General features: G+C 44.5%; 1 protein-coding gene across 2 annotated transcripts; it reads right to left on the bottom strand.

Annotated features, from left to right (window-relative positions):
- Positions 1-108: 108 nt before the first annotated feature.
- Positions 109-27,727, bottom strand: LOC129381325 (uncharacterized). Of its 2 annotated transcripts, XM_072285946.1 has the most exons (8): positions 27,127-27,720; positions 24,930-25,006; positions 22,462-22,588; positions 17,501-17,574; positions 14,932-15,088; positions 6,988-7,138; positions 4,805-4,875; positions 109-239 (listed from the first exon to the last, which is right to left on the bottom strand). In XM_072285946.1, exons 1-7 carry the CDS (start codon positions 27,246-27,248, stop codon positions 4,867-4,869), a joined length of 717 nt encoding a protein of 238 aa, XP_072142047.1. In that variant the 5' UTR covers positions 27,249-27,720; the 3' UTR covers positions 109-239; positions 4,805-4,866. The 2 variants fall into 2 exon arrangements, with proteins under 2 accessions (XP_072142047.1, XP_054920046.2); XM_055064071.2 differs by lacking the exons at positions 109-239; positions 4,805-4,875; positions 6,988-7,138 and adding an exon at positions 10,005-11,869 and having other exon boundaries at positions 27,127-27,727.

The following is a 27,727-nucleotide window of genomic DNA, read 5'->3' as shown; positions in this document are numbered from 1 at the left end:
ATAGCGAAAGTACCACAGTGGAGGCATAGTTGTACCACGGGCAGCGTTACGCACCGTCTGGGATTTGCTTTGTGCAAAGAAATTTTTCCAAACGTGGGCTCACCTAGCGATGTTTTCCGGAACGGCCGATTCTTCCTCTAAGCCAGCGCGGCTTGTACTGGGCTGTGCGTGATTGCCGCAGCTGCTGGACACCATAGGCCGGGAACTGGAGATTCCGCTTTCAGTGACATGTGTATGGCCTGAGAGAATAACAGAGGTGTTAGCTCGTCACTGCGCAAGGGTCATTCAACGAGCGTGAACATGTCGTGCTGAAAGAAAAACACGGAGATTTAGTTGAGGTTTAGTGAAAGGGTAACCTTACTTCAGTGCTTCCGTATGCGGTGCACTTTCTGGAAATATGCCTTGAATAGATATGACGAAAGAGACGTGCGTGACGGAATTTATGCAATGTTGAATTTCTCCCGAAATATGTGCTGTATATAGTACAGCAGAATTGAACACGACAGTGTTCCATGCCGAAGATGAGACATAGACATAGAATAGCTTTATTTCTATCTACTTGATGGAGGAGGCTGCAAGTAAAAGCTGCTCCAGTAGAGGCAGCTTGACGAGGCCCGCAGCCCCCCTACAGAATATTCGGGAACAGCATACATGCAAACACATCTGCATCAATATATATATATATATATATATATATATATATATATATATATATATATATATATATATATACATACTCTCATGAACCCACATACTCGTATATACACATGCACACCCGTATCCATACAGAGCCACTGGTGACTGAATCAAAAATACTTAGGGTAGCTTGTGTGGTTCTCGTGGTGAATACAAATGAAACAAGAATACGCCGTTGAACATTGTGTACACATATATATATACACACACATGCATTCATATACCCGTATATGCATACACACTCGTATGCATACCTACATATATACACACACATATACAGAAGCATATATACACATTTTATATACATACTAGCCGAGAGGATGTACACTCAACCAGTAATTCAAATATCCTGCACATGCAAGTCTCTCAGTTGTTGGGCCGTTATTTGGGTGATATCAACGCCTAGATTTTTATATTTATTTAGAAGCATTGGCATTGTGTGCGACAGCTTTTCCCGTAAATAATTTGTTCTTGGTGTGACCACCCGCCATATCTCTTTATGACGGGTAACATAAAATTTGTCATTAAGTTCAAGGTTACAAAGTTCTCGTAGAAAGGAGCAGTTCAGTGTTACTTCCCGCCTAAACGCAGTTGTTAACTTGTACTGGTATAATTTTTACACAGAAATTATGTTGGCTTCCTGAAATACGTTTATAGTATGGGAGTTGTAGGGGACATTAAAGAGCAGCCGAAGAAACTTCTTTTGCAAGACAAGTAGTTTATGCAAATTAACAAAAGTAGTTGTACCCCATGCCAATAAGCAATAATAGAGGTACGAATAAAAAAGCGAGTTATAAATGAGAAGTTTAACTTTAAACGGCAATAGTGATTTACATTTCCACGTCATGCCAATGACCCTAGATAACTGGATTGTGACTGCGTCAGTGTGTTCATCCCAGAGCAGATTACTCGAAAACGTTACGCCGAGAGTTCTCATACTAGTAACCATTTCTATCGTTCTTTCCCCGTACATAATGTTAATATTTGAATTCACTGGCTTATTTTTAGGCCTAAAGAGCACAGCTTTGGTTTTGTTTGTACTTATTTCTAATTGGTTCATTACTGACCAGTTCCTCAGCTTGGAGAGCATGAGGTTCGTTTCATACTATATATCTGTACAGTTTATTCCTGAAACAAATATACTGCCGTCATCAGCATACATGACATATTTCCCGTTTAGGTAAATATTCGTTACATCATTGATATAGGCGTAAAAAGAAGGGGCCCCAAAACACTTCCCTGCGGAACTCCTTTTGAAATAGGCTTCATACTTGAGCAATGCATATCTATCTGAACAAATTGCTGCCTGCTTGCTAGGTAAGATTTAATTAGTACTAAAGAATGACATCGAATGCCATAGCTATGAAGTTTTTCAATCCATGTTAAATGGGGAATATTATCAAATGCTTTGCTAAAATCCACATAGACGCCAAGCACAAGTCTTCTTTCTTCGAACTGGGATAAGGTGAATTCCTTTTGTTCCAACAGTGCATATTCGGTGGACTTAAGCTTTCTGAAGCCGAATCGGGCAGGTGATATTATATTGTTCTTCTCGAAAAAATTATTAAATTGGCGATGTAAGATTTTTTCCAGGCCCTTAGAAAAGATAGGCAATATGGATATAGGCCTATAATTTTGGACATCATTTCTGTCTCCCTTTTTAAATAAGGCAGTCACTTTAGCGATTTGCATTCTTTTCGGAAAAGTTGCACAGGACTAACATAAATTAATAATATATGTAAGATACGGTGTGACAATACCTAACACGTACTTTATCGGTCTAATTTGCATGCCTTCAAAATCACACGAGGAACTATTTCGAAGTGACGTGAAATCAGAGAAAACGTCATGTTCAGAGACAGGCTCAAGAAATAATGAGAAGGGGCTAGCAACAGGCTTCAACTTAAACAATGTCCTAGATGAACTGCTTTGATTGTTGTTAACAAAGTGATCATTAAACATAGTGGCGAGAGGGATGCCAGATATCTCATTGCCATTTATGTTCAGCTTTCCTATAAGAGAATGCGATTTATTACGATTAAGGACAGTATTTAACCTTTTCCATGAGAAGTCAGGTTTTGGTGCAGAGCACTCAAATTCAGACTGAATGTGTCGCATTCTACTTAGTTTTATTTCTTTATTCAGTTTATTTCGATAAGTTTTGAATTGTTTCAGCGTATCTGGGCCCTTATATTGAATAAATTTATGATACAATTAGTTTTTGCGATGTATTTTTGCAAGCAGTTCAGGCGTTATCCAAGGTTTACGAATTTTTTTGCCTCAGGTAATTCTTTTTTCGGGAAAGTGGTACTTGTATACACCAGAAATTATATCTATGAACTTTGTATATGCCGCTTCAGTGTTCGCGAGTTGACCGATAACTTCCAAGTTACAGGTTAACATCCGAGTTCTAAAAGCCGCAAGGTTGACTGCTGTTATTGGCTGATAAGTGAAGCATCTCACATCCCTCTTGTCTCGAAAGCTATGTTTAGGTATCATGATAAATATTGGAATGTGGTCGCTTATGTCGTATGATAGCACACCGGCGTAGAGTAGGCATGTTTAACGGGATAGCACTACGGGCATCCTGTAGCAGATAATTCGGTGTTTGCGGCCGGCGCCGGCGTTGACCGTCTTGTGAGCAAAAAATCATTCCGAGTCAGATATACCGAATCACGCAGGCCTTCCGTGTAGCGCGAATGCGTTATTGAACTAAACGAAATTAACTAAAATGCGTCAGAAACATAGTAAAGTACGACTTACACGCAAACAACAGATATGATAGCACCAGATTGTAATTTGAATATACGAGAAAACAGTTTTACGCGGGAACTCAAGCGCAAGGCAATTTTCCTGCGTTTCTACCACTCTTGTACCACGGGCAGTGACGTACCCATTTCCGTGCAAAAGCATCCAGATGGCGCTGACCACCGAGAATCCACGGCCCACGTAATAAGCGGGGTTTCTTCCAGAAAGCTCGCTTTCGTGCATAGCTTTTGCCGCCAGCGTTTCCCAATAAACATTACTCTTAAATAAGCTGTAGTTACCGAGAAGCGCGAGAAGCAGCCAGGGATCTTTGAATGGTATCGCGTTGCACTCTTAAAGGCGAAGCTAAAGCGTCCTGCAAATTTTGTTGTGTGTAATCGGAGTCAAATCTTGGCTCTACATTTGCAGCAACAAGCATATTTCAGGCTTTACCAAGGTGGCGATGGAAAATTTGCAAAATTCCGTAAACTAGCTTTTGCACAAACCTAACTTGCCTTAACCGTAAAGGCCGCGCTCTCGTTATAGTAAAGCTCCTTAGTAGCGCAGAAAACTAAAGTTTAGTTCGCGCGATTCTGTCTAAATACATGAGAAATTCGCGCTAAGCATTGCACTAAATTTGCCGAGGTCTGTTGCACTTAAAAGAATCAGTTCAAATGTAATGACTGGAGAAAACGAAGTTTTGTTTGGGCTGTGAATGTTATAAAAATTTTTCAATATGGAACAATTTGTAAAATACGAACAATATGAAGCTTTCAAATCTAATAGGGCAATAAAAAGGATAACATTGTTTTGGATATATCTAATATTACCGCTAAAGTGGTCAAAATGCTATATTATGCGGCGCTCTGAAATATACTACGTTGTGGGTAGGACTTTTGCAAAACGCTCGTAAACAGTCAAAATGTTTGTAAGTTAGTAATTCATGAACCAATGTTGGCCACCTCAGGTGCTCTAGCACATTCAGTTTTACAGAGCTGTGATATCTGTTTCTTTGTTGTGGGGGGGGGGGGCAGAGCAACAAAGTTGTAAACTATGTCCTTGTGAGTTGTGTCGCCCAAGTATGGCTGTCGCGCTGTATGACTTTCACGCACCAACTTTCCCAATCAGCTATCCTGTAAATTCGAATTGGGGCTGCTCATACGGAAACCGACATGGTGACGCTCATAAAGTGTTTCCTCTTGACCATTAACTGCAACGCTATCGGGGCCTATGTAACTGTTCTTGCCGTTTGTCCTTGTGGACCTTTCTTGTTTCCGTGTTTAGTTACTACTTCAATTTCCGTTGAGGCTTATTAAGGGTCTTCGCGAGTGGTATCGATGGGCGAAGGCCATGCCGTACATACCCGTGACGTCACTGGCATCGTTGTGGCTGTTCAACGCGTTCCACAGGTCTTCGAAGGAGTCGTCACAAATCCTGGAATTAGACATATGTATTTGTATCGGACTCGTTGCTTCCATGTAAGGCGGGAAATATGTGATGAAGCTTTTTTAAAAGCAAATTTGGAACAAGCAAACTGCTATTTTGTTAATGAACGTAATGTATCATTTTACTCAAATGCTCACTTGCTGGCTGGCACAAGGAAACCATGTGTAATACGTGTAGTGGCGAACGCCTGTTTGACTTGCACGAACTTGCAAGTCAAGTTTAGTTTACTTTAGTGCAGAACTTGAGATTTTGTTCACTTACTGCGTTTCTGATTAGTGCTTTATAGTTGGGTATAGGTGTTCAGTTTTCAAATTGTCGTGGCGTCGACTCGTGGAGGAGAATCGCAATGATAATTTGCGAATAGGCACACCGGAAATTTTTTTATCTGATTGTTCTATAATATACGGTGAGGCTCAAAAGAAGAAGCTGCGAGAACTCCTTGCATGCTTTGATTCAAAGCAGCGCTGTAATAAAAAGAGATGCTCCTTCCGCGTCAGATTGGATTCGAAATCGCCGTGCTGGTATTAGAATTTTCACGGCAATTTAAATGAATGACCAATCATGGATCCGTGCCATGAGCAATGTATCTCATAAATAATTAAAATTACGAGCAACATGGCTTCCTCAGAGTAATAGAGAACCGACAGTTGTCTCTTAGGGAAGACTCAGTTTGAACACTTGAGAAGAAAAGGACGCAGTCAGTTGAAGTTAAGCATATGTGACAAAATGTGTTCTTGCCAGTTTACTTCACGTGTGACCCATGGAGCTGCCTTTCCGAAAAATTAAGTAGAGTTACAGGATATGAACAAGGCGCAAATGTAGAGATAAGCCTCTCAAAGAAAACGTAAATGAAGAGACGTGCATCTACAGTTGTAAACCGCAAATCATTCTAACATGCGACTTCTTTACCGTGGCGGCAAAAAAAGTTGTCGACGGTTTGCTCTTTAAAACCTGCTTTAGAATTTAAATATACTTATAACTTTTGCTTCAGCTAACGAAGCAGGACATCACCAAGGTGACAGCCGCACGATAATGAGCGGCACGTGTGAGCGGTTCGGGAGTGTATTTAGGTGAAGTGTTGGAGAAACTCATCGGTCGGCCGTTACAGTCACGCATCACGAGATGGCATTTCAGGCATCGCCCGACGTTTATGCGCAGGCGCGAGTAAAAGCGGGTGCGAGAGTGAAAATATGGGGGCTTTTGCTCCTTGGATATGTGACTTAGCCTAGGTACTATGGAGGAGTAGCTTCTTTGCTCGTTTTGTATGGGTTTGTCGCTGCAGTGCCGGTATTGCGGAACGAGGTCGCGTGCTGGCCATGCCCGTGCACTAGCTTGTTTATGCTCTGACACTACCTGCCGGCGCGGCAAATCAGGTGAAGCAGTGGGCACTGACGGGCCACGTGGTGATCGCTGTTTCTAAAGGTACATCGGACCTACGCGAATCCCAGAATCTAAAGATACGTCGGACGCACCTGGTTTGCTTCGGTTTCGCTGGCTCCGCGGCTCCCGCGTGCCGATATTTCGCACATATTTTTCTTAAGGACGTTTATTTAGCTCAAAGAGGACCATTAGACAAATATGCTTTTGTAAGGTCGCGGCGAGCAGCATTCAAAAAGCCTGACACGAACGAAATGATGCTTCACCGCCTGGGTTTCTATAATAGGCACGTAGGTCGGTGAGTGTTTTTGCATTTCACCATCAGCGATGGTAGGCCGTTGTTCCAGGAACATCAGGGGTGACCTCGAACTCGGCAGTCCAATGCCGTAGTCACTGTGCCACCGGAACAGGTGTATGACGCGGTGACCAAACACGAGCGACGAACATGTTCGTCCATAGAAGCATTTGCTTCCCGCAGTGACATACCTTTGGACCTTAACGATAAACAGCCGCAGCTATGCTTCCCATGAAGATATTTTGGCATCACCCATGCATCAACGCGCTAAAAAAGCTGAGAATGTCTCCCACATACGCAGGCTGAAGTTGTTTGTCAAAGGCCTGCTTTGAAGTAAGAACAAATCTATAGCTATCAACGCCTGCGTTCCGGGTCATACCTACGGGGCACAACATTCCTCGAGAATTGTTAGAAGCGGCACGACTCACGTAGTGTGACACGGAAGTCCACGAAGCGCCCTCGAAGAATTCCTGGCTTGTGCTCGGCGTTGCTTCGTCGCCGAAGGTAAATGCAAGAGGCGTGTGTCCACTCTTACTTCCTTCAACGATGGCGGTTTCGGCGCCTCCGGAGCACCAGCGCCTGTTTCGTGACAGAAGCACACGGAATCGCAGGGCATGCGCAGTCAGTGCCGATGAGTAAAGGGAAGAAACGAAACGATTGGCTTTTTGGAAACTAGAAGGCAGCCATAAAGCTCATGTGAAAAAGAAAAATATGATAGAGTAGCGCCACTATCTCGACGCTAAAGTGCTCATCATTTAATGGTAGAAGAAGCGTTCCAATAACTCGCGCTGTCTTGCCACCAAATGATAAAAACCATGTAACTCCCTCTCCCAGATAAAAACCGTTGGCATGAGATGTCGTTTTTAAGGGGAAGCCTTTCGTGGGTCATGGGTCGAAAATTTGACCATCCTGCGCTGTGGCATCAAAATTCAAGCGCATGCGCCTGCATTTCTTTACCGATAAAAAAGAAAAGGGTTCGATCACCTTTGTTTTGCGTTAAATGGACACCCTTCTAAATAAGCAGTGTGGCCACAAAAGTGTGTGCGTGCGGTTTCTCCGGTTTTTTTTCCTGCCTGGCGAGCAACGTACACGTACGTGTCTTATGTCTTATGACAGTACGTCGGCGTCAACTGGAATCGCTTCTGTCGTTGATAGTTAGTGCTGTCTGTTTGCCTAATTTGCCCTTCCGAGTCCCTTTCATTCTGTGCTCAAAAATATATATAAAAGCCCATGTAGCTACCTTCGTCGATTAAAGCACTACGAAATCATTCAGGGAACACGCGTATGTCTCCGGAAGGTATTCATAGACTTGCCACGGCCATTCTAGCGTGCCTATAAGTGCACAGAAATAGTGGCGATGCCTAGGCGACCGAAAAAGAGCACAAGAGAAAAACGAGTTAAGAGAAAGCAAGTAATAATAGAAAGTAACAACGCATTCGAATGACAGTGTTCAAGTAATTTAAGGAATTTCTTGCGAGCGCCCAGGCTTTCGCTTTCAACCTCGTTACCGTATGCTAAAGAAACCGTAATGTTTTACTTTTTTTCTCTTAGTAAAATGCTACGGCTTCCAGGGGTAAACTGGTGCACCGGAAACAATTCGACAATATATATGACGTAAATAATTTCATTTCCAGAACTCTCATTCCACTCATCCGTGTCATGTGACCTCCAGCGGCGGACATTTGGGGTCCTTGTCATGCAGTCATTACTGTCAAAGTCGGCGTGGTTCAGTAATCATTCATCAGTCGGGTACTGCGTCCGCTAATGCGGAGACTGCGCGGCGACAGCATCGATGTTGGTGGTTCATAGACTTGGTTGTTTCGCAATGTCGAATCGTAAAAAAAAATTATGGGGTTTTACGTGCCAAAAGCACTTTCCGATTATGAGGCACGGCGTAGTGGAGGACTCCGGAAATTTCGACCACCTGGGGTTCTTTAACGTGCACCCAAATCTAATCACATGGGTGTTTTCGCATTTCGCCCCCATCAAAAGGCGGCCGCCGTGGCCGGGATTCGATCCCGCGACCTCGTGCTCAGCAGCCCAACACCATAGCCACTGAGCAACCACGGCGGGTGAGTGTCGAATCGGGGCTGTATCGCACTGTCCCGCTTTTACGTGGCGATTTCGGGTATCCTTTAGGCAGCATGGTTTTCTTTTCTTCGGAGCTTTGTCAAAATGGCAGCATGTCGTTCCTTTGTAGTGGAGACTGATCTTGCGTTGGCGGAGGAGCACCTACGGGACTTCAAAGAAGAGCAACCGCAGCTCCAAAGGTTGCTGTGTTTAGTTTACCGATAATGGACCCAAATATCCGTCACATATTGGCATAGTGTACTCTGGGCGCTGTAGTCAGGTGCAGTGCCATAGCGACGGCGATCGGCACAGTAGTGGGCGTCTCCATACAATTGCCGCCTAATAGTCAGCAATTTCACCCGGACGTTCATCTTGCTGTGAATGCAAACAGTTTATCACAAAACATCGTATCATCCCACGGTAAAGGAATAAGCAATAGACGTGTCCGGCTTCTCAGTGGCAGCAGAGCGAGCAGTAGTGAGGTGTGGGCGCGAAGGGGGGACGCAGACGGTTGAAGACAGTGACGTAGGCCATCATTCCAGGCTTCAGATGCGGCAATTGAGGGACTGCGAATGGCTGCTGGTTCTCCTCTCAGAGGACGTCAGCAAGTAAGGCTTCGTGAGGCTGCGTCAAGGTATCTTATGTATTTCTTCGCGTGAAACTGTTGCGGTTTTTAGGAGTTCGTTCGTTAGGAGCCTATAGTGTTTAGTTTTTCACCTCGGCGGGAACACTAGGCGACGATGTTGCTGAGTGCGCCTTTCCAATGCCTTTTCAATGCCCCTAACTCCTGTTGGGAATTTTGTAATGATCTTGACTGGTTTACGTATGAATACAGCATAAACCACTTGTTTGAACCGCAGATGAGTAAGAACGCTTTCCTCTCGGACATGTGCGGGTCGACGTGGCTTAATTTCTGCCCTGAAAATCACGGTGTTCTCATTACACTTCGGCCCGTTCCTTGACCATGACGCGCGTGAATGTTTCCAGAAATCCACTGAGAAACTGCGAAGCTGCAGCTTGTCACAGATTCAATTCTTAAACATAGCGGTTCTTCCGCAAGTTTCCGGCCAGTTTTCCAGATCTCCCAAAGCACGTCTGCGTGTATTTGTTATACTTGTTGCCGTAGCCAGATAGATGTACTACCTGTTTCGTCTGCTTGCTCCCCCCGGTGGCTTCTTTGGCGGTTGCAGCACACGTCGCTGCGAGTGACATGGCAGTCGTAGCCTGCAGCGAGCTCTCTCATCCATGACGACGTTCACGTCATTTTCACGCCTGGTAGGGTTTATTCGGTCACCACCAATCACCTCTACGAGATGTGATGTAGCGACGATGATCGACGCAGTAAGGAGAGTCGTGAGTCACGAAACACGGTTTATTGGGCGAACTGGCACCCAGAAAACAAATTACATTCGGGCAGAAAGACAGTGCCGGGCACATGAGTCGATCGTCGAACAAATGATTTGCGATTAAGTAGCGCCGGCTACTTAATCGGATGCATAAATGTATTCGCGTTGCGCGTGAAATTTGATAACGAAGGTTTGGACAACAGTAAAGAAAGAAGAGATAGAATCGATGATAGTTATAGGGAATGTACTGATGCATGCAGCTGCGTCGTGCAGTGAGCACTAACTTCAGATTTGGTAGTCGGTGAAACGCGCTCACAGCAAGCAGGCATACAACTGCGCGTGTCAGTATTATAACTAAAACTATCTCACTCGCAGGGATACGTTTGTCACAAACAGGCTAAAGCATTCTACAGCTGTAAGTAGAGTGGAGTGCAAGTCAAAAGAGACGACTTCCGAGTGAATGAGAAACTGCGCTTTAAAACTGACAGAGGTTCTTCCTCAATAAAACACCTAAAATATTCGTATTCGTAAAATATTCGATAGTCTAATACAGTCTCACTGTTATGAACAGCATGACAAAGTAGAAAAATCTTCGGTATGAATACAAGAGCCAAATAAAACCAAAACATTACGTTCATTGAACAACTTACAAAGCAAATAAATTTCCTCATGTTTATGTGTCTATATATTGCAGTAAAAGCTATCTCTAGAAGGCAGCAAGGCCTAAGAACCTCAAATATTGGCAGATCTTTTTATTTGACAAGGAAACAGTGCCTCCTTTTAAATGGTTCCTTATGAGATGTGTTCCCTTCTATTCACACTATAGAATCATGAACAGGTTGGTTAGGTAAAGCTTAACTAGCACATTGTCAGACCACTTGAACTAAACGAGGTGTCAAGGAGCTTGTGCGAACATTTCAACCTTCCAGTGATACAAAACAGAAACTTGCAGACCATTAGGGTTTGTCTAGAAATGAGTTTGCTAATGTTAGGTTGGCGAACAACATAGTTCTGCGAACAGTGAGCTGTAGCCGGGACCTGCAGTATACTTCGACATTCAAGCATCCCAAATTCTGTCGGAGACAACGTTTTTTTCTCTTAATTTGGAAAAATCAAGCGGCATCCTTTGCGTCTTGCATGCCACTCAGCAGTTTTAAATGTTAAAAGAAGCCTGTCTCTCCCCACGATGCATTCGGTTAGTTTATCACCCCTGCGGGAGAATGCCATCGGTTACTATTTCCTGCACGGCTTGATGGTCATGTTCATGTGCAAAACTCATTGGCTATTTACTTCAATTGCGCGCTAGTCACACTGTTACGACTGCCCACCCGTATGCATCACGAGGTGTGCAATGACTTCAAATGCATCTCTAAACGAATATCCACACAATAGGCACCTAATATTCTGGCAGAGATGTGCGTCGAGGTTTTCATTATTGGCGAACTGAAATCCCCAGTGCTTGCTCTCCTACGGAATTTCACTCTCGTGAATTCTTTGGTGGTGTCTTCTGAGAGTTGAGTTGTACTTATAGGAGAGACTACATATGTCGCAAGCGAAAGGCCTGTCGTTACTGTGCGATTTGAGATGACCGTTAAGTTCCGTTGTGTTTTTGAATCGTTGAGTACATATTTTGCAGACATGGGGTTTCACGCCGGTGTGAATTTGTTGATGCCTACGGAAATTCGACTTGTCCGCGAACGACTTCTCACATATGTCACATTTGTATGGTTTCTCGCCGGTATGCGTGCGGTAATGTCCACGTAGATTATGAGCCCCGCTTATAACTTTGCCACACGTTTCACATTTGTGGTTCCACTTCTTCACGGACGATTGATCATATGCTCTGACATCGCGGTACTCTTGCTGTTCCGTTCCTCCGGTTGCAGTAGAATTCCTGCAAGCACACGAACAAAGCAGCTCAATATGGCCGACTCATGTTATGACACAGCAAAAGCACCTTTTGCCAATTTAGAGGTTGACAAACTAAATCGGGTATTAATGGCAAGGAGGCTCGCTCCATTCGAGCGCTAAAGGCCTTCATTGATATTTTGCACTAGATTTGGACTGTACGTTTACAGAAATTGAACGCAGGTGCTTTTGGTGGTCTGTGATGCCTGAACTTGACAATTAGAGCCAATCTTCGTTCGTGGTGCAAGCAATACAGAAGCCTTCCTTTATTTAATACATCACGTATAGCCTACATGACAGGTGCAGGCGAGTAGAAATGTCTGTCAGTGACGGTTAGTTAAAAAGCTAACCGTCCTAAGTATTAAAAATACATCTCCGTCTTCAACACGCTCACAAGGAGTATTTAGGCAAAAGACCTGAAACGTGCCCTCGGAAGTGAAACATTCATAATTGAAAAGACTTCTGCGTCATCTAAAATACATCTCCGTTTTATGGCGCAGCTCTTAATGGCCTGCGCCGAGCGTCGGCGGCGTAACCGAGTGAACGAGCACAGCAGCGAAAGACGAAGGACGCGAGCCGTGAACGACGGGGAGGTGTAGACCAATGAGATATGCCCCTGCATTGGCGCACGCGTGGGAAGCCGGTTTCATGCGGACCCGCCCTACCGCGGCTATCGTGCTAGAATCTGGTCTCAACCAGAACGCTCCTTTCCTACTATCGTCAATTAGAGTCTTCTCTCTCGCGCGCTTGTTTGGTTTGCTTTGTTTCGTTGTCTTGGCTTGTGATTGTTTTGCAATCTGATTGTGTGCGCGACGCGAATTGTGTAGTATGTTATGGAAGCCAAGCAGGACCAGCGATTGCACTGGATCATTCAACGAGTCATTTATGTCTCAAAATTTTTCCCTCAGCATATATCGAAGTAAGAACACGTATAAAGCTGCGCTCTAACATTGCATTATGGGCTATCGAATTCGTCGGAGAATTTTTTTAGGACCCTTTGCATGCTAAGATGAGTAAAAAAGTTCGGCAGCATGCTCCACTCTTCTAACACTTGAAATCGAAAGCCTGTTGCACGCATGCTAATGACTAATGTTGCCCGATCGGACGGGTCAGACTTTTCGCATGACCTTATGAGCCGCAGTATGAAGTAAACGTTTGGCACTGTAGATCGACCTTCTCAAACTCATGCGAGAACCTAATGCAATACCTGAAGATCCTTTCGTTCTTCTTTTCATCGGCTCTTTCTTTCCGTCGTTCGTTCTTTGTTTCATCCTTTCCTTTGTTCATATTCGGCGATTACATCGTTGCTTGCTTACACGGGTACGAGCCATTCCTGGCAATATTTGTTCATTGTTTGTGTTTTGCAATTTTTCCCTTCGTTGTTATTTTGTTTTTTTTTTTTACTTCTTTGTTTCACGATTCCCACCATTTAACTGCATCCATGAATAGGCCACTGCGCCATCGTTTTCATTAAAGTTCTCACTGCCGTTTTTTGCTGGGTTGAGCCATTGCAACGAGTCACTTAAGGCTCTCGCCTTAATTAACAATTGGAAATAGTACAAAGGCGAACTATTCGCGTGATTTCTGACAAGTATAGGTGGACTGACTCCCTGCCGGACATCATACGTCGTAATTCAAATCCTGCATATCGAATACGAAGAAAAACTTCCGGGTCCGAATTTTCATGCAGTGTTTGTACGAAGTCTTAAAATTCGACTCGAATTCTAAATGCGCACTGGGTCCTGCCGAAGGCATCGAGCTGCCGACGCGCACATAATATATCCCCCAATCGTTGCCAGCAGAAATATGCCCAATACTTCAATATTTTCATGGACAATTGATTATATATGCTGCCGAAGAAGTTTCTCTCGTTTGTATCTTATCGTCTCGTTGTGCAAATAAGCATTACAACGATCATTGCAATCTTCATTCATGCAATATAAATAACCTGTATTTCTCTTACTTTTGTAACCTCATTTTTATCGACGAGTTAACGACCACTGCAAGCGTTGAGTTAAGGCATTGCTGATACGACATATTTTCTTCGGTTTATGGAAGAAAAGCAAACAGGCTATAGAGCCGAGATGCGCGCGCCGACTTTATGTCTTGGCTTCTTCCTATTGCACTTTATAAATTGGTTGCTATTCTTGCGGTAATATGGTATTTACTTCTATGCTTGTAGTTATTGTTGCAGTTGTTCACGAGACTCATGCAATGCTACGGTTTGGTTCGAGTCGTGGTGTTACCTTACACGTCGTTTCTAATCATTCCATCTTGGCTGGTATCCAGACCGGATTAATTAATAAGTAAATTAGAACTATCAAACAATCAAATTCTGTTTGCTTGAGCTAGTTTAATAGCAGCAAATGTATACATCATAATTTGTGTTTAGGTACGCAAGTGGAAAAATTATTAAATCGCTAAATTTAAAACAGTGGAAGCATACAATCTACAAAGTTAACTACAGGAAAAAATATATCGCAGTTCTATTAGCTGCATCTCTTGGAGAATCGCAAGTGGACAACTTTCTTTGTATCTACTTGCAGATTGCTTGAAATCGTAACAACGTGTGTGAGCATTGGCGATAATCTACTCACAAAATAGCAAATTTCAGAGTGCTGGGTAATAGATGAATTTTGTGCACTTTACATGCATGATTTTGTGCAGTATAGAAACGTAGCATAGTTTTCGCTGAAGAGATATAAAGATGAAATTTTGTTTCTAGAACTTCTCAATGTTTTCTTTAGTATATGACAACTTGAAAATGTAACTCCTTGAGTTATGATACTATCAATTTTTTTTAAATGCCACAAGCTTCAATACTCGTACACTGTCTTGTCAAGCACATTCATTCCTCCCTTTCAATGTACTGAGGCAATAGATCCTGAGCTAAAGCTGCTTGTTTTCGCCGACACCAAATTGTCTGATCGGCAGGTGATATTTGGCAGTTAGGTCATCAGAACTTCCATCCATCGTACGTGTGCGTCACTGCAAGCTTAATTCTTGGAGGAATTTAGGAATAAAAGAATTATTACAGAAATCGCTCACCTAGCGTCGTTTCCCGAAGTGTCCGATGCTTCCTCTGTGCCAGTCCGGCTGGTACTGGTCACTGCGTAATCGCCGCCGCTGCTGCTACTGTAGACTGGAAGTGTGAGACCGGTGCTTCCGGTCTCTGTCATGTCTGTATGCCCTGAAGCCAGAGGTGCTGATTGAGAAGCAACAAGAATGGGAAGCGAAAAGCTTTTTTTTTAGTTCCTTGAAGCTACCCTGGCGCTTGTATTGGCTGCTCATTCTGAAAATTTTGCGCAATAAATGCGAAAGCTTTTAGGAAGATCAGCTGCTCTGGCTAAGGTAGTGCTGAATTAAACTGCAAGTTTCACCTGCGAAATTGCTAAGGCATAATCCGGATTAAGAAAAATGAGTTAACCCCAAAAGGTGGTGAAACGTTCATTGACGAGAAAATTGTCAGCCGCCTGGCCATGTAAAATTCGTTCTTATCAGGCATGATGAAAAAAAAAAGAATGTTTCATCTGCTGCAAAGCTCTTACTCCAAGAAACCTAAAAAAAGTTGTCCTTGTACATTCCTGCTGTTGTCTCAGTTCCGGATGCATACGGTCACGTCAAGGATGGATCCACGATCGCGTACAGATTTGTAAAGCGCTTTTTTTCTAGAAACAAAAAAAAAACATCGCGGAATTACAACACACCGTGGGAATAAAGGTGATGCGCAGCATTTGCTATTGCTATGGAGCATTTTTGTGGTTCCGCGAAGCCTTACGAAACAGACCAGCATGTTCGAGTAAATCGAGTAGTTGAGTGCGTGACAATGGCAGCACGATTACTACGTGGAATACGATCGTATGACGACAGCGGCAAGACTACCGCAGCCGTCTGACACGAATTTATACCTGCCAATGATTGGGTTCAGCAGAGGGGCTGAACAGGTATCATCGAGAGACCGGTATGGAGACGTAATCTGGGTTAGGAATTAGCCTTATACAACGGTATAAAGTGCTTTTTTATGTATATATGACACGATTAATGTTGAAACGATGACACCATTTGCATCAGAAAAATGTAATTTTCGAATCTGTTCAACCTTGCGCGATCATAAAGTGGCTACAAGGCCGCACGTGTTTTACGAAGCACACACCATACGTTTCACAGATATGGGTGCCACTAGAACGATAAAAGCACGCCGGTTATCACGGTCTAATTTCTTTTACATCATGGACAATTGGGGAACGGGCCTTTTTGCTCGATGGATGATGTGCGAGTCGGTCATTGGTGGCGTACTAATTGTCTTTTTATTGAAACAGCCCCAGACAAGTACCTGCCTACCATACTTCGTTAATTTAAGTAAGGCGATAGCACACTTATGGAGAACTTTTGGTTTTGTTGGAGTTCCGACTCTCAGTATTACAACGGCGCGAAACAGACGAACACAAAAAAACCTGCCTGGAATGACAAGTTCTGCTGGCGTTAAATGAAACGCGAATGGCGGAGCGTGTGGTGTGTGGTAAGGGCATAGGGTGGCAGTTCAGTAATCACGATTCAAAGGCGCAGACATACTGTTTGATAGCAGTGCGGGAGGACACTCCCCCTATAGTGAGATATTGTCGTTTATGTTCTGGTTGTCATATCTGATAGCGAGAAATAAAAGAGAAAGCAAGATCTAGAATACCAAAGTATAGACCGCGTATTAGTGCACACTGCAGCGATACTGTACGCTCAATAGCGGCATCAGATGAAACACGAACAGCGGCTCGTGTGCTATAGTTTGCGCTGTCATTATTACCGCGGCGTCGTCCTTTCTCGCCTCCGAATAAAAGTCAACCGCAAGAGGAAACACAGCATCACAGTATAGTGGGAGGATCATCACTCATTGCGGTGAAACCGGATGTACGCGCCTGTAAATTATGATGACTGCATAGTGCGTACTTTACTTTCACTTATGCGCTCTGTTGTTGGCGTTTCATTTGACGTCCTTAGTACATACCGTCTTACATCGTCTTCGTCCACGTCTGCTGTCCTTCGTTCCATCCAATGATTACGATTATTTTGCAGGATCCTATTTTCGTGCATCTATATTAAGAACTGGACGCGCAGCCCAGTTCGATTCATCATACAGTTACCCACTTCAGTAAACAGCCCCAAGAAGAAGCACTGCTACCAATGCAAGGTTTTAGGAGCCTTACCGCTGATTTCTCTTTTCACGACGAGGGTGTGATATCTTGTACAGTAAACCAAGAGCACCTGCTTCGCAGTTGGGACAAACACGTCTCAAATGGCCAGGAGGTGTCTTGTGGTGCATATTGCATTGTGCTTTTTTTGGCAACCCTCTACCTTACATATACACACATTGCTTTCATACGTCTGTTAAATGTGCATCAGGAATTGCTGAAAGATAATCTACGAACCATCCTAGTGATTAGAAGAATTTTGTTACTATCAAACCATGCGTAATCTTCAGCTCAGATTGCGCAGCACCATGTTTCTCCGAGCCAGCGGTGATGCTGTTTGAATGGGCCATGTGCCCTAGCAGACGTTACATTCGTCAATCACCTTCAAGGCGAGACGTGGTATAACAGCAGGTAAAACACCTTCTCGGACTTACAGAAGACGGTGGACGTGCTTTCAGCCAGTTGGTACTGCGTCTTCTCTTGGTGAACCATGGTGCTCTCGGAAATTCTGGAACACAAGACAGTCACATCAACTGTAGGCATGATGTGCGTGACCTGGGTCGAAAAAAGATTACAGCTGAAGCCAATGTTTCGGCAAGGGCATGCGACTTATGAGGTACACAGATATATGTAGACACGCCAATGTAGACATTCAAACATCTGGTACACCGATATGTTGATCTGAGGCAATATACCGCAAGCTACGAGATCGAAATGAAAAAGTATTTTGCCAAGACGAACCTCGAAGCTACTACAGGTATAGCAAGGTAGTAGACCATTAAACAAAGTAGAGCTCGTGGCATTATAGACAGTGTGATGTCAGATAATAACTCGCTTAATAACCAAACACTTATAGTGGCATGTGTGCCAAGACACGCATGATAACCTAGCAACTACATATACTTGTAGTCACAACAATGGCTTTAGGAGGAAAACCACTAAACTACAGGTGCTTGTCCAAAACCGAAGGTTCCCTGATGCCGCTCCCTTTTACACTTGATTTCCGAAGCACAGATCAGGCCACCTGCAGTACTCGGTCATCGGGAAGCCAGCGTCTACCGAGGAGTTCTGTGCTCGCCGTCTGCTCGGCAGCACAAGTCACCTTTTTTTCAATAACATTTCGTTTCTATAATTAAGAAGGTACTGCTCTGTACGTACTTCACTGCTCTTTAGTTACTGATGTTGTAAACAAATGAGTCCTTATTAAAGACGAAACGGTGCTTGCCTGACCCTCATTCGAGGTCTCCTGGCTCTGCGAGAATGATGCTCAGCCGTAGTCATCACATCCCGCATTTGCATGCATCCAACGAAACGGCGCAGTGCCAGTTTTGTCTAATATAGGCAAAACCTCCATGGCTCCTGTATTTACGCGCAACAAAGAAAATGCTCTTTCTTAAGCGCCTACTGCGATTTTCGTTCGAGATAAAAAGTTGATTTACAGAAGTTACGATTACGGGACGACTCGCCTACGCAGGCGCAGTAAAATATAGACATATACCGTGGATGCATGCGCAAAGCTGTACACTTATTTACGGTGGTCGGAGCTTCAGCTTGTGGCATCTTGGCATGCAGCAAGCTCTTGAGAATCTAACAGTGGTCGTGCGACATTGCACAGTCTTCGGGATCGGCGCACGTATGTTGAGTGCTCAACGCCTGCGTCATTGATCTCTCACCAGGAACTGTCGAGGCACTTTCGTAGCGTGTACCGCCTATGATCTCAAACACGTGCAAAACATAGCGACGCTGGCCATTTAGCCATTGTTCATGGTGAAGACATGCACAACCATCTAGGAAACAGCTCAGCGTCATTTGTCAACGCGTCCCAATGGGGCTGCCAAGGCCTGTATTGCCGCTCAACGGCATCCTATTTTTTTTCTCAGACGCCAACCTTGACGTGCTACGAAAGGTTTACCTCGTGAAGAAGATAACGTAGGAAATTTTTACCTCCACCGCACTAAGTGAGAGCAGATGATGCGGTAAAGGGTAGTGGTGAGAGTAAGCATTGCAATGCTTGTATTTTGTTTATAAAATATTGCCACTTTGTAGTGACCCTGCACACCAACTAAGTATGAAAACTGGGAGCTACAAATATAACTCTTTATTGGGCGAAGTGCCCCCCATCAACACATGTAGCTCTCATGCACAATGACAGCAGTCAGAAAAGTCGGCGATGGACGAAAACTGGATCTGCGGGGCAAGTGGATTGGCTTTTATGCAGGGAATCCCAGCTAAATTTAGCCAGCGTATAAAAATATGCCGCTGCACTCTAATGTGACGCGACCAAACGCATGTTGCTGACAGTTGAATAGAGTAAGTCACACTTTTTTTTATTCTGCCTAATTGCATGGGGGGGAGGCGGGATAAACCTTTATTACAGAACCAGCACTTTACGATTACAGGGCCTACGCCTTCCATGAGGGGACGTCGAGGGCTTCCCTCGCCGCCGCCTCACGGGCGTGCTGGGTCGCCCAGGTTTGGTCGTCGAGGGCGGAGCTCCGCAGACCTTCACGCAACCTCGACGAGAGGGTCGTGGTGTTAATGTGTGTGTGTTGTGCTAGGCCCTCCCACAGCATATGCGGAAGCGTAGCCAGGTGAGTGGCACCGCACCGGCAGTTGGGGATAGTGTAAACATCTGAGAATATAAGGTGGAGGCCGACGGGAGAAGGTTACGTGTTTCTTTGTAGGAGACGCAGTGTGGTAAGCTGTGCCCGGCTGAACATGAGGTGAGGTGGGAGGAATGATGATGATGTGTTGTGTTTAGTGGCGCAAGGGCCAGGTTTGGCCAAAGAGCGCCATGACAAGTGTTAATGTTGATATATTATGGAAGATGTGACTTGGCTGTAAAGTGGCCTAAAAATAGTCGCTGTAAACTGCGTAAAATCTACGTGCTATAAAATTATGGCGATGATTTATGAAGAAAACTATGACCATTAAAATCCATCGTAGGAGAATGATGCAAAATGGAAAATGGAGGAAGGTTCGGTGAGTGAGGTAAAATGCCTTAACAAGACAGTTATAAGTGGTCAGATTGTCCGTGGTGTCCAACTCGTTTCTAGTGACTCCGGCACGGTTGACTAGGCCTCTCGCAATGGAGTGGTTGACCTCGTTGAGATAGCGAAGGTGTGGGGAGACAGGGCCCGCATGTGCCGTGATCCATGTCAGGGAAATCATGCTGTCTTTAGAGTGGGGTGCCTGGCAGAAGATGCTAAGAGCTTGAGGAGAAATACAGCCTTTGTTGAAGTTAGTGACGGCCGAGCGAGAGTCAAACATGACGGTGTGACAGGTGGGATCTGGAGTGGCCAGGTCAAGGGCCACTTCTTCAGCCGTCTCGGCAGGGGGGGGTAGTGCCGCTGGAGGCGTGGTGTAGGACTCCATTGCGTGTGGCGACGACCACAAATCATGTCCCATGGGAATATTGGGCTGCATGAACAATTGTGACGCCAGGTACGTGAGCAAGGGCTTTTATAATAGGTCCGATCCTAGCTTGGCGCCGGGCCATGTTATATTCAGCGTGCATGTTTCTAGGGATATGGTCTTGTGTCGATAAAGCTACGGATGTCAGTCGGGATGGATTATGTGGGGCCCTGTTGCTGGTGATAAGTGAAGCTAAGCGTGGATAGAATAAAGCGTCCCGTTTCAGTAAGGGTGAGCCGTTCAAGCTGAGGGCGTTGTTGGGCTTCAATGAGTTGGGCAAGGGTGTTGTGAACTGCCATTTGGTTGAAGAGTTCAGTGCTGGTGTTATGCGGGAAGCCAAGTGCTTGCTTGTAGACCCCTCGTATGAGGGTGTCGAGCTTGCTTTGCTGAGCCCGGTACCAGTTGAGGTACACGGCAAAGCAGGAAATGTGACATATGAGAAAGGACTGCACGTGGTGGAGAAGGCTGACTAGTCTGAGTCCCCCAAGTCGGTTCGAGTTACGATTAGTAAGGCGTAGGGTGTTTTAAGATTGGGCACAGGTCTTGTTGAGCCAAGGCGTTGGAGCAGTTGGTAAAGATGGTGAGACCGAGGACCCGGATACTAGGTACGTGTGGGATAGGACTGCCATCATAAAGGCGTTGGGTGACTGCGTCATTGGGTAAGTGATCAGATTGGTGTTTGGGAGGGCGTCCCCACTGAATGGACTTGAAGAGAAGCTCCGATTTAGCCGGCGAACAGCGCACACCGCTCCCTTGGAAATAGGCTTCAACCGTGTCAATCGCTGTTCGAAGAGCTTACGCCATTTGACCATCACTGCCTCGGTACGCCAAAAGGGCGATGTCCTCGGCGTAGATGGTATGGTTGATATTGTCGACTCGTTGTAGTTGCTTGGCAAGGTCAATCATGACTAAGTTAAAGAGTATGGGAGAGATAACTGAACCTTGCGGGGTGCCTTTGCTGCCAAGGGGAAGCGGGCCTGATCCTAAATCGCCGGCCGAGAGGATGGCCCTGCGATAGCAGAGGAAGTGACGGATGTAACTATAGGCTCGCTCTCCCAGGTGGAGGTGGGATATTTGGTCAAGGATAGCTGCATGGGAAATGTTGTCAAAGGCTTTAGTAAGGTCGAGCCCGAGGATGGCTTTTGTGTGACGGTGGCGGAATTACTGCGGGTTATGGAGAGCATGGGCGTGGCATCGCCAAGAGTTCGACGATGGTGATTTGCTGCTGGACAGTTTTCAGATTCCCTAGTCGACTCGCCTACGGAAGACGACTGTATTAAAAGCAGAATGTTTTCGAGAGTCAGGACAGCGGGTCCTTGTTTCAACAGAGAGGTTTAACTTGCTCCGCAATGGCGAAATCGAGCCAAGCACATTGACGTGACTTACCATATATTTCTTGCTCTATCACCGGACAGAAAGAAAGGAAGGGCCAACTGAGATCAAAGTAGGGTCGTCGGGGCTAGTCAGGATGATGCCACTTGGTTACACAAGCACTTCGACTTGCCGTATTATCGGTATAAGATGTGCATGCGCACTCCGCCATGCGTATCACGTGTCAAAGTTACGTATCGTACGAAGTGCAGACAGCCTCTTAACGACAAGTACGGCCGGCTAAATACCTGCGGCTCGGCAACTGATTAACAAAGTGCTACCTAATAGTTTTCTTCTTGTGGTCTTTTGAACATTCTTATGGAGGTAAAAATATTAAAATATTGCCACCTGCAGTAGTGGGGACAGTGCAAAAGAGAGGGGAAGGACACGAAGGACGACGTGCGTGTTTTAACGCCGCCCGCTCGATAGCCATGTCAATGCAGGCTGCTCCGGCCGAACGCTCAAAAGTGCCAATGCAGTACTGTTTCAGCCAACAGAGCTAGACCTCCCAAGGAGAAATTACGGAGTAGAAGCACGATTGTTACACGGGTAGCCATCCCAGTCGTCTCCGAGATGCTTTGCAGTGGAACATTTCGAAATGTGAACTTACGTGGCACCGCCTTCAAAATTGGCTGATGCTTCCTCCATGCCAGCGCGGCTTGTGCTGGGCCTTGCTTGATTGATGCTGCTGACGCACCCCAGTTGCTGGTAACTTGTAATGCCATTGTCAGGGACGGCTGTATGGCATAACAGTATAGTAAAATGTTTATTCACCGAAGTGCAAGGGCAATTCATGGGAAATCGATATTTCATGCTCATTGTGCCTGGCAAGAATCTTTTAGTGGTAGGGAAACTTTACTGTTGTGTTTCCGTACGCAGGGCTTTTTTTTCTGCAACCTTCTTGAATGCATGCAAGAATTTTGTGGCGATGAAGAAAGCAGGCATGATCAAGATTGTGCAGTATTGGTTTCTTCTGAACATTATCAGGTTTTATCTCAAACCGCAAGCAGAACACGACAGTGCTCGAAGTTAAAAACGACATGTCGGTATCTTGTGGGTGGAGCCCTTGACCCAATATATTTGCTGTGTAATCCAGTAATAGGCGCTCTAGATGCCTCACGAAGTTCTTTCTTGTTAATCTATTACGAGGAGCAGGCATAGACGACAAAGAAAAATTGACAGGTAGCATTTTTACCTAGGGATTTTAAATTTGTGTTTGACATATGCCCCTAATTTATTGACCTATGACATATAGGTGCATCATCCAACGACATAGTCGCCTTTCGAATACTAGGTATCCGAAACCCATTTGGTGACTCCGGTAGCTGAAGTATCTAAACACCGGCTGTAAGCAGTGCGTGTTTTGCAGCTCATTACGAACGCTAAAACGACTGTCCTCGCCAATTTTCCTGTGTAGGCCATCAACAGACTATAGGACAACTATCAAAAAGATTGCTCAATGCGCGATGTAGGAGTTCTATTGCAGACACCAGATCAGCTTGGAAAGAAATGTGGAAGTGGTAATTCACGGGGCAATGTCACTGAACTGTGCAACGGAAAGCGTCAAAGAGCGTTGAAGGTCTGGACTGTATGGATAGCGATGCAAGGATTGTACCCAGGTGCACATCTTTCCTATACCTGCGCAGAAATCGCGTGAAATTAAGAATACGTGAGACCTAAAAGGCAGAAATTACAGTGGAGCCTTCCTCAAGATGACCACCGACGCTACTGCAATTAGCATTGAAACTGCAGGATCTGCACCTTTTTTTACAATGTGAAGAATGGCTAAGAATGTTTATGACATTGTTACACCGGCATGCATTAGTCTCTGCGCTTTCGTACGTCACAGAAAAGATCAAACGGAGATTCCCAACCACCGGAACTAAAGATTCGAGTTTCATCATCTTTGACTTTGGAAGAACTACAGCGTGATTGCATAGGCGTAATTTAAGCAACTAATTTTTAGTGTGTGGCATTCTCAATTTTATCAGTTGCGCGGTTCAAGACAACGTTCGTCAGGCCTGCGAAAGTGGTCGCAAAAATACTGGCAGATCGAATGATGCTTGTTGTATGCAATGAATGCCAATCGCCTTAATAAAAACGAGCATTCAGTTTGGAATGCCGGTGTTTCGGCATGGCGTAGATTTTCTTGTTAACAAATAATTACAATTTCGACGTTGTAGCACCCGCATTGGAAATCGTTGGATACTATAATTGGTACTCTGTCAACACAAATAATTTTACAGATGCCTATAGTTGAGTTATTTGCAACGATTTACGGCTTAACATTGCGAACAACTAGATAACAATTATGTGTCTCCTTGCGTTTCATTTTCATTAATTTGTGAAGGTTGTTTATGCTACGACGGTGACTTGGCTTGCTTGGCATGAAAGAACCAAGAGCTTAAATATAAACTGTTTTGGGCTACCCCAAATTGCATTTAGTAGCTTCTGCATTCGGCCGCAGCGGGATACGTCCGCTGCTCGTAACATGCTATGGGTGAGCAATCATTACGCTGTGCCGAAAACTCGACAGTACCGTTACGACCCTCCAGTAAATACATCTGAAGCACCGCCCTAATTTCACATCTTACTGTGCATTTGCATCGAAGCACTTGCTTTGCTAACCAGCTTGATCAGTTTAAGGGAAAAATTATCCCGATGTGAGCAGGACAAACCCACTGAGATTCTGCTTGGCAAATAAACTTGTAGACCATTGGTAAAATGATTCCATTTACGAATCAATTAGTCACTGCACGGAATGAACAGTCTCGGCTTCTGCCATTATTTAGGAGTGTCCTTTACAAGCTCACCGGTACAAGAACATATTCATTCAGAAGCTTCTATTGCATAGGATATGTGTGAATTTGCATATATTCAGATAAACACAAATTTCTCAATAAGGACTGTTATAAGCTGGCTCATGCTGAAACCGTCTTGACGGCACTGGTAAAGTGCATCCTTGTACGCAAGATATGTACCGCTGCGGCGGTAACCGTAGGGGATATCTCCTACGTTTGTTGTGAAGCGTCGGAAGGGCTTGTCGCAACATGTCGCAAATGGCCATCGCCTACGTACCTTCGACGTTGTAAGTCCCCTCGGTTATCGGCGTGGGCTGTGTATTCCACTGGTACTTCCACGCGTCATCAGGAATGCTGCGTTTAATAAATTATTTGTCAGACGATTACTAGCTGTGACAAAAATTGTTGAATTTATGTTTTCTTAAAACAAAGTTCTGAAGAAGTAATGTCGTGTTTCGGAAACGCGCCACTTGTAATGGTTCGTTCTCATCAAAGACTGACTGTGCTTGCTGGCATAGGAAGAACGGAACATCCGGGGCATTACACGGAGCAGAAAGCTCATCCACTATAGCCAAAACGGCACCTTCACTTGCACGAACATTGCCAGTTTAACTGTTAAAGTACTTGCAATGGGTCCTACGTAGTTTGCTGTATGGAATGATTGCTTCACTTGCCACAGTGAGAGAATCCTGACAATTTCGGAATAAAATCCTGACGCACGGAACATATTTTTTGCATCGATAACTCAGGTTGGAGTATAAGAATGACAATGTGCAGATGGTTTCTACAATTATGATAAATACCTGCGCTAATATTTGTAAAATTAGTATTTGCACTTCCTCATGTGATTCGGCATCGCTGTGATAAATTTGGCGTCTTCACGCCAATTACAACCATCGCTCAAAGATCCGGCAGCTATGACTAATATGTCATAGTTTACGTATTATATGAAATTATGGCGTTAGATGACTTGCTCTGGAGAATACAAACAGATTTCTGTCTCTTAGCCAAGTAATAATTTGAACACTTACAAACAAAATGACGAGATCGAATAAGATAATCATGAACTAGAATGGTGTTCAAAAAGATTTGTTTTCAAGCGATGATAAGTTTACTTCTGTGTCACTCGCCCGAACCTATCTCAGAATTTTTGAAAGATAAAGTTTATTGTGAGAAAAGCATGAAAAATATCCTACATAAGATAGCGTTTAACAAGAAAACAGCTGCAATGTGACGTGCTACTGCATTCGTTCACAAATGGAAAAGCGTACTGTAGAATACCATGACTTTCCACTTTATCAGTGTGGCACTAGCTTGCTCAAGTTATATAGTTATTTGAAAGGTAAACAACGTAAAGCCCAGTAATGTAAACGTCATTTTCAGAACATTAAATATAGAAAGAAATACCTGCATCGCCCAAAAAACTCCAAGCGGGAAAAGTGTGTTTTCTCTTTAATGCACATTCATTGCCGTTAAGCTACACATGGAAATGGAAGCGCAATAGTTTTAAACCAGCTTGTGGCTTTTCATTCAGAGGTTTATGTTTCCAAAAAATAAAGATTTGAAACGGGCAGTACTTTCTAGGTCATGGTGTCTTTTGAATTGACAAATCACAGTATTCTTGTGTCACTAGACCTGTACCTTGTGCTGTCTAGAAAACACTTACGTGGCGGCACAAGTTTCTCTGCGGTTTAAACTAATTCCAGGGTTTCTCGTGCAAGAGACACAACTTGATAAAACTCATGCCACAGTAGGGGACTGAACATAAATTTTCACCACCGTTGCTGCTGTAACGATCACATAAATGCAAACACGGACCTTTTTGCAGTGTGATTTCATCGAAATTCGGCGGTCGCACCTGGGATTGAATCCGCGACTTCTAGCTATAGCATCTCGTGGCGAGTGTGCAGTGCAATAATCACACATAAACAAAAATATTTTCTTCATTAAGTACGTTCGCTTTATGTTCAGAAAGATGTTATCCTGAGCCCTAAACAGCTGACTTTACACTGAACATGCCAATAATTTTGCTCCGCCAGTGCATCGACGCGTCTAGATTTAAGAAAACCTTCGATTTAAATGCTCATACTTCCTGTCAAAAGGACAAAAGGTGGGAACAAATGTACAGATGTACACCCTTTGCAATTTTTTAACAATAACGCACGAGCGCCGACCACACGACGTGTCAGTGGCCTTGCAGCGGTGAGGGGCACTCCTGAAGCGAACAGTGCAGCAGTATACTGCTGCACTGTTCGAATGTGTATACACATTCGAACTAGAGTCCGCCTTGCACGACTGCACGTGAAGTTGCCAATCCCGCGTGTCCCTGGCCACTACAAGGCCGCGGACACGCCTTACCGTCGGCGCTCGCATGCTATTGTTAAAAAATTGCGAGGGTGTACATGCCTATTATATATGGGTGATGCCTAAGGCTAACAGTATTGAAAGTAAGATTATCAAGCTGTAAAGCTCACGTTGTGTAGGCGCCCAAGGTAGATGAATTGCCCGTGGTACCGCCACAGCTTGTGCTTGCAGTTGCCTCGACCGTCATACTAAACTCAGGAGGCGAATATTCGTAGCTTCTTTCATGAGCCATGCTTGAGGATTCGATGTCGTGTAACTGGCGTGTATTCACGAATGAGCAATGTTGAATCTCCACGCATGCGCACTCAATGCCAAGAAAGGACGGAAACTAATAAAACTTTTGTCACTTCGGGATTTCGATTGAAATGATACCGCACGGCTGGAAAAAAAAATGAGACGTTTGAGTCCGCCACTAGCTTGACGCGCCTGTGCAAATTTTTGAACGCTAGCAGAGGCGCCTCGGTAAACCTTGCTATCTTTCCGTCGAATGATCTAACCAAACTAACCCTCACTTACAAGAACAAAAACAAAAAAATGTACATTTATCGGGTGATAATGCAACTTTTTTTTAATTGTCCTCTCAAAGTGAAGTGCACATCTTTCTGGTAAGACATTGTTGATCGCGTAAGCACTCGTGGAAGTGCAGGAGGCATATTGCAAAAGCGCAGGAGGCAGAGTGCAAATTATCTCGAACTAGCGTATAACTACCAG

Source organism: Dermacentor andersoni, chromosome 1, assembly GCF_023375885.2.
Source record: "Dermacentor andersoni chromosome 1, qqDerAnde1_hic_scaffold, whole genome shotgun sequence".
Classification (NCBI taxonomy): domain Eukaryota; kingdom Metazoa; phylum Arthropoda; class Arachnida; order Ixodida; family Ixodidae; genus Dermacentor; species Dermacentor andersoni.
Note: the sequence above shows the minus strand (reverse complement) of the source record. Positions and strands in the feature narration are given on the sequence as shown.

Excerpts from the sequence above, each read along its gene's own strand:
- LOC129381325 (XM_055064071.2), bottom strand. The coding sequence starts at position 27,248 with ATGGCTCATGAAAGAAGCTACGAATATTCGCCTCCTGAGTTTAGTATG. Across the intron at positions 25,007-27,126 it reads ACCTTGGGCGCCTACACAAC|CATTCCTGATGACGCGTGGA; the intron begins GTGAGCTTTACA and ends TATTAAACGCAG. Across the intron at positions 11,870-14,931 it reads ACTTCGGGAAACGACGCTAG|GAATTCTACTGCAACCGGAG; the intron begins GTGAGCGATTTC and ends GTGTGCTTGCAG.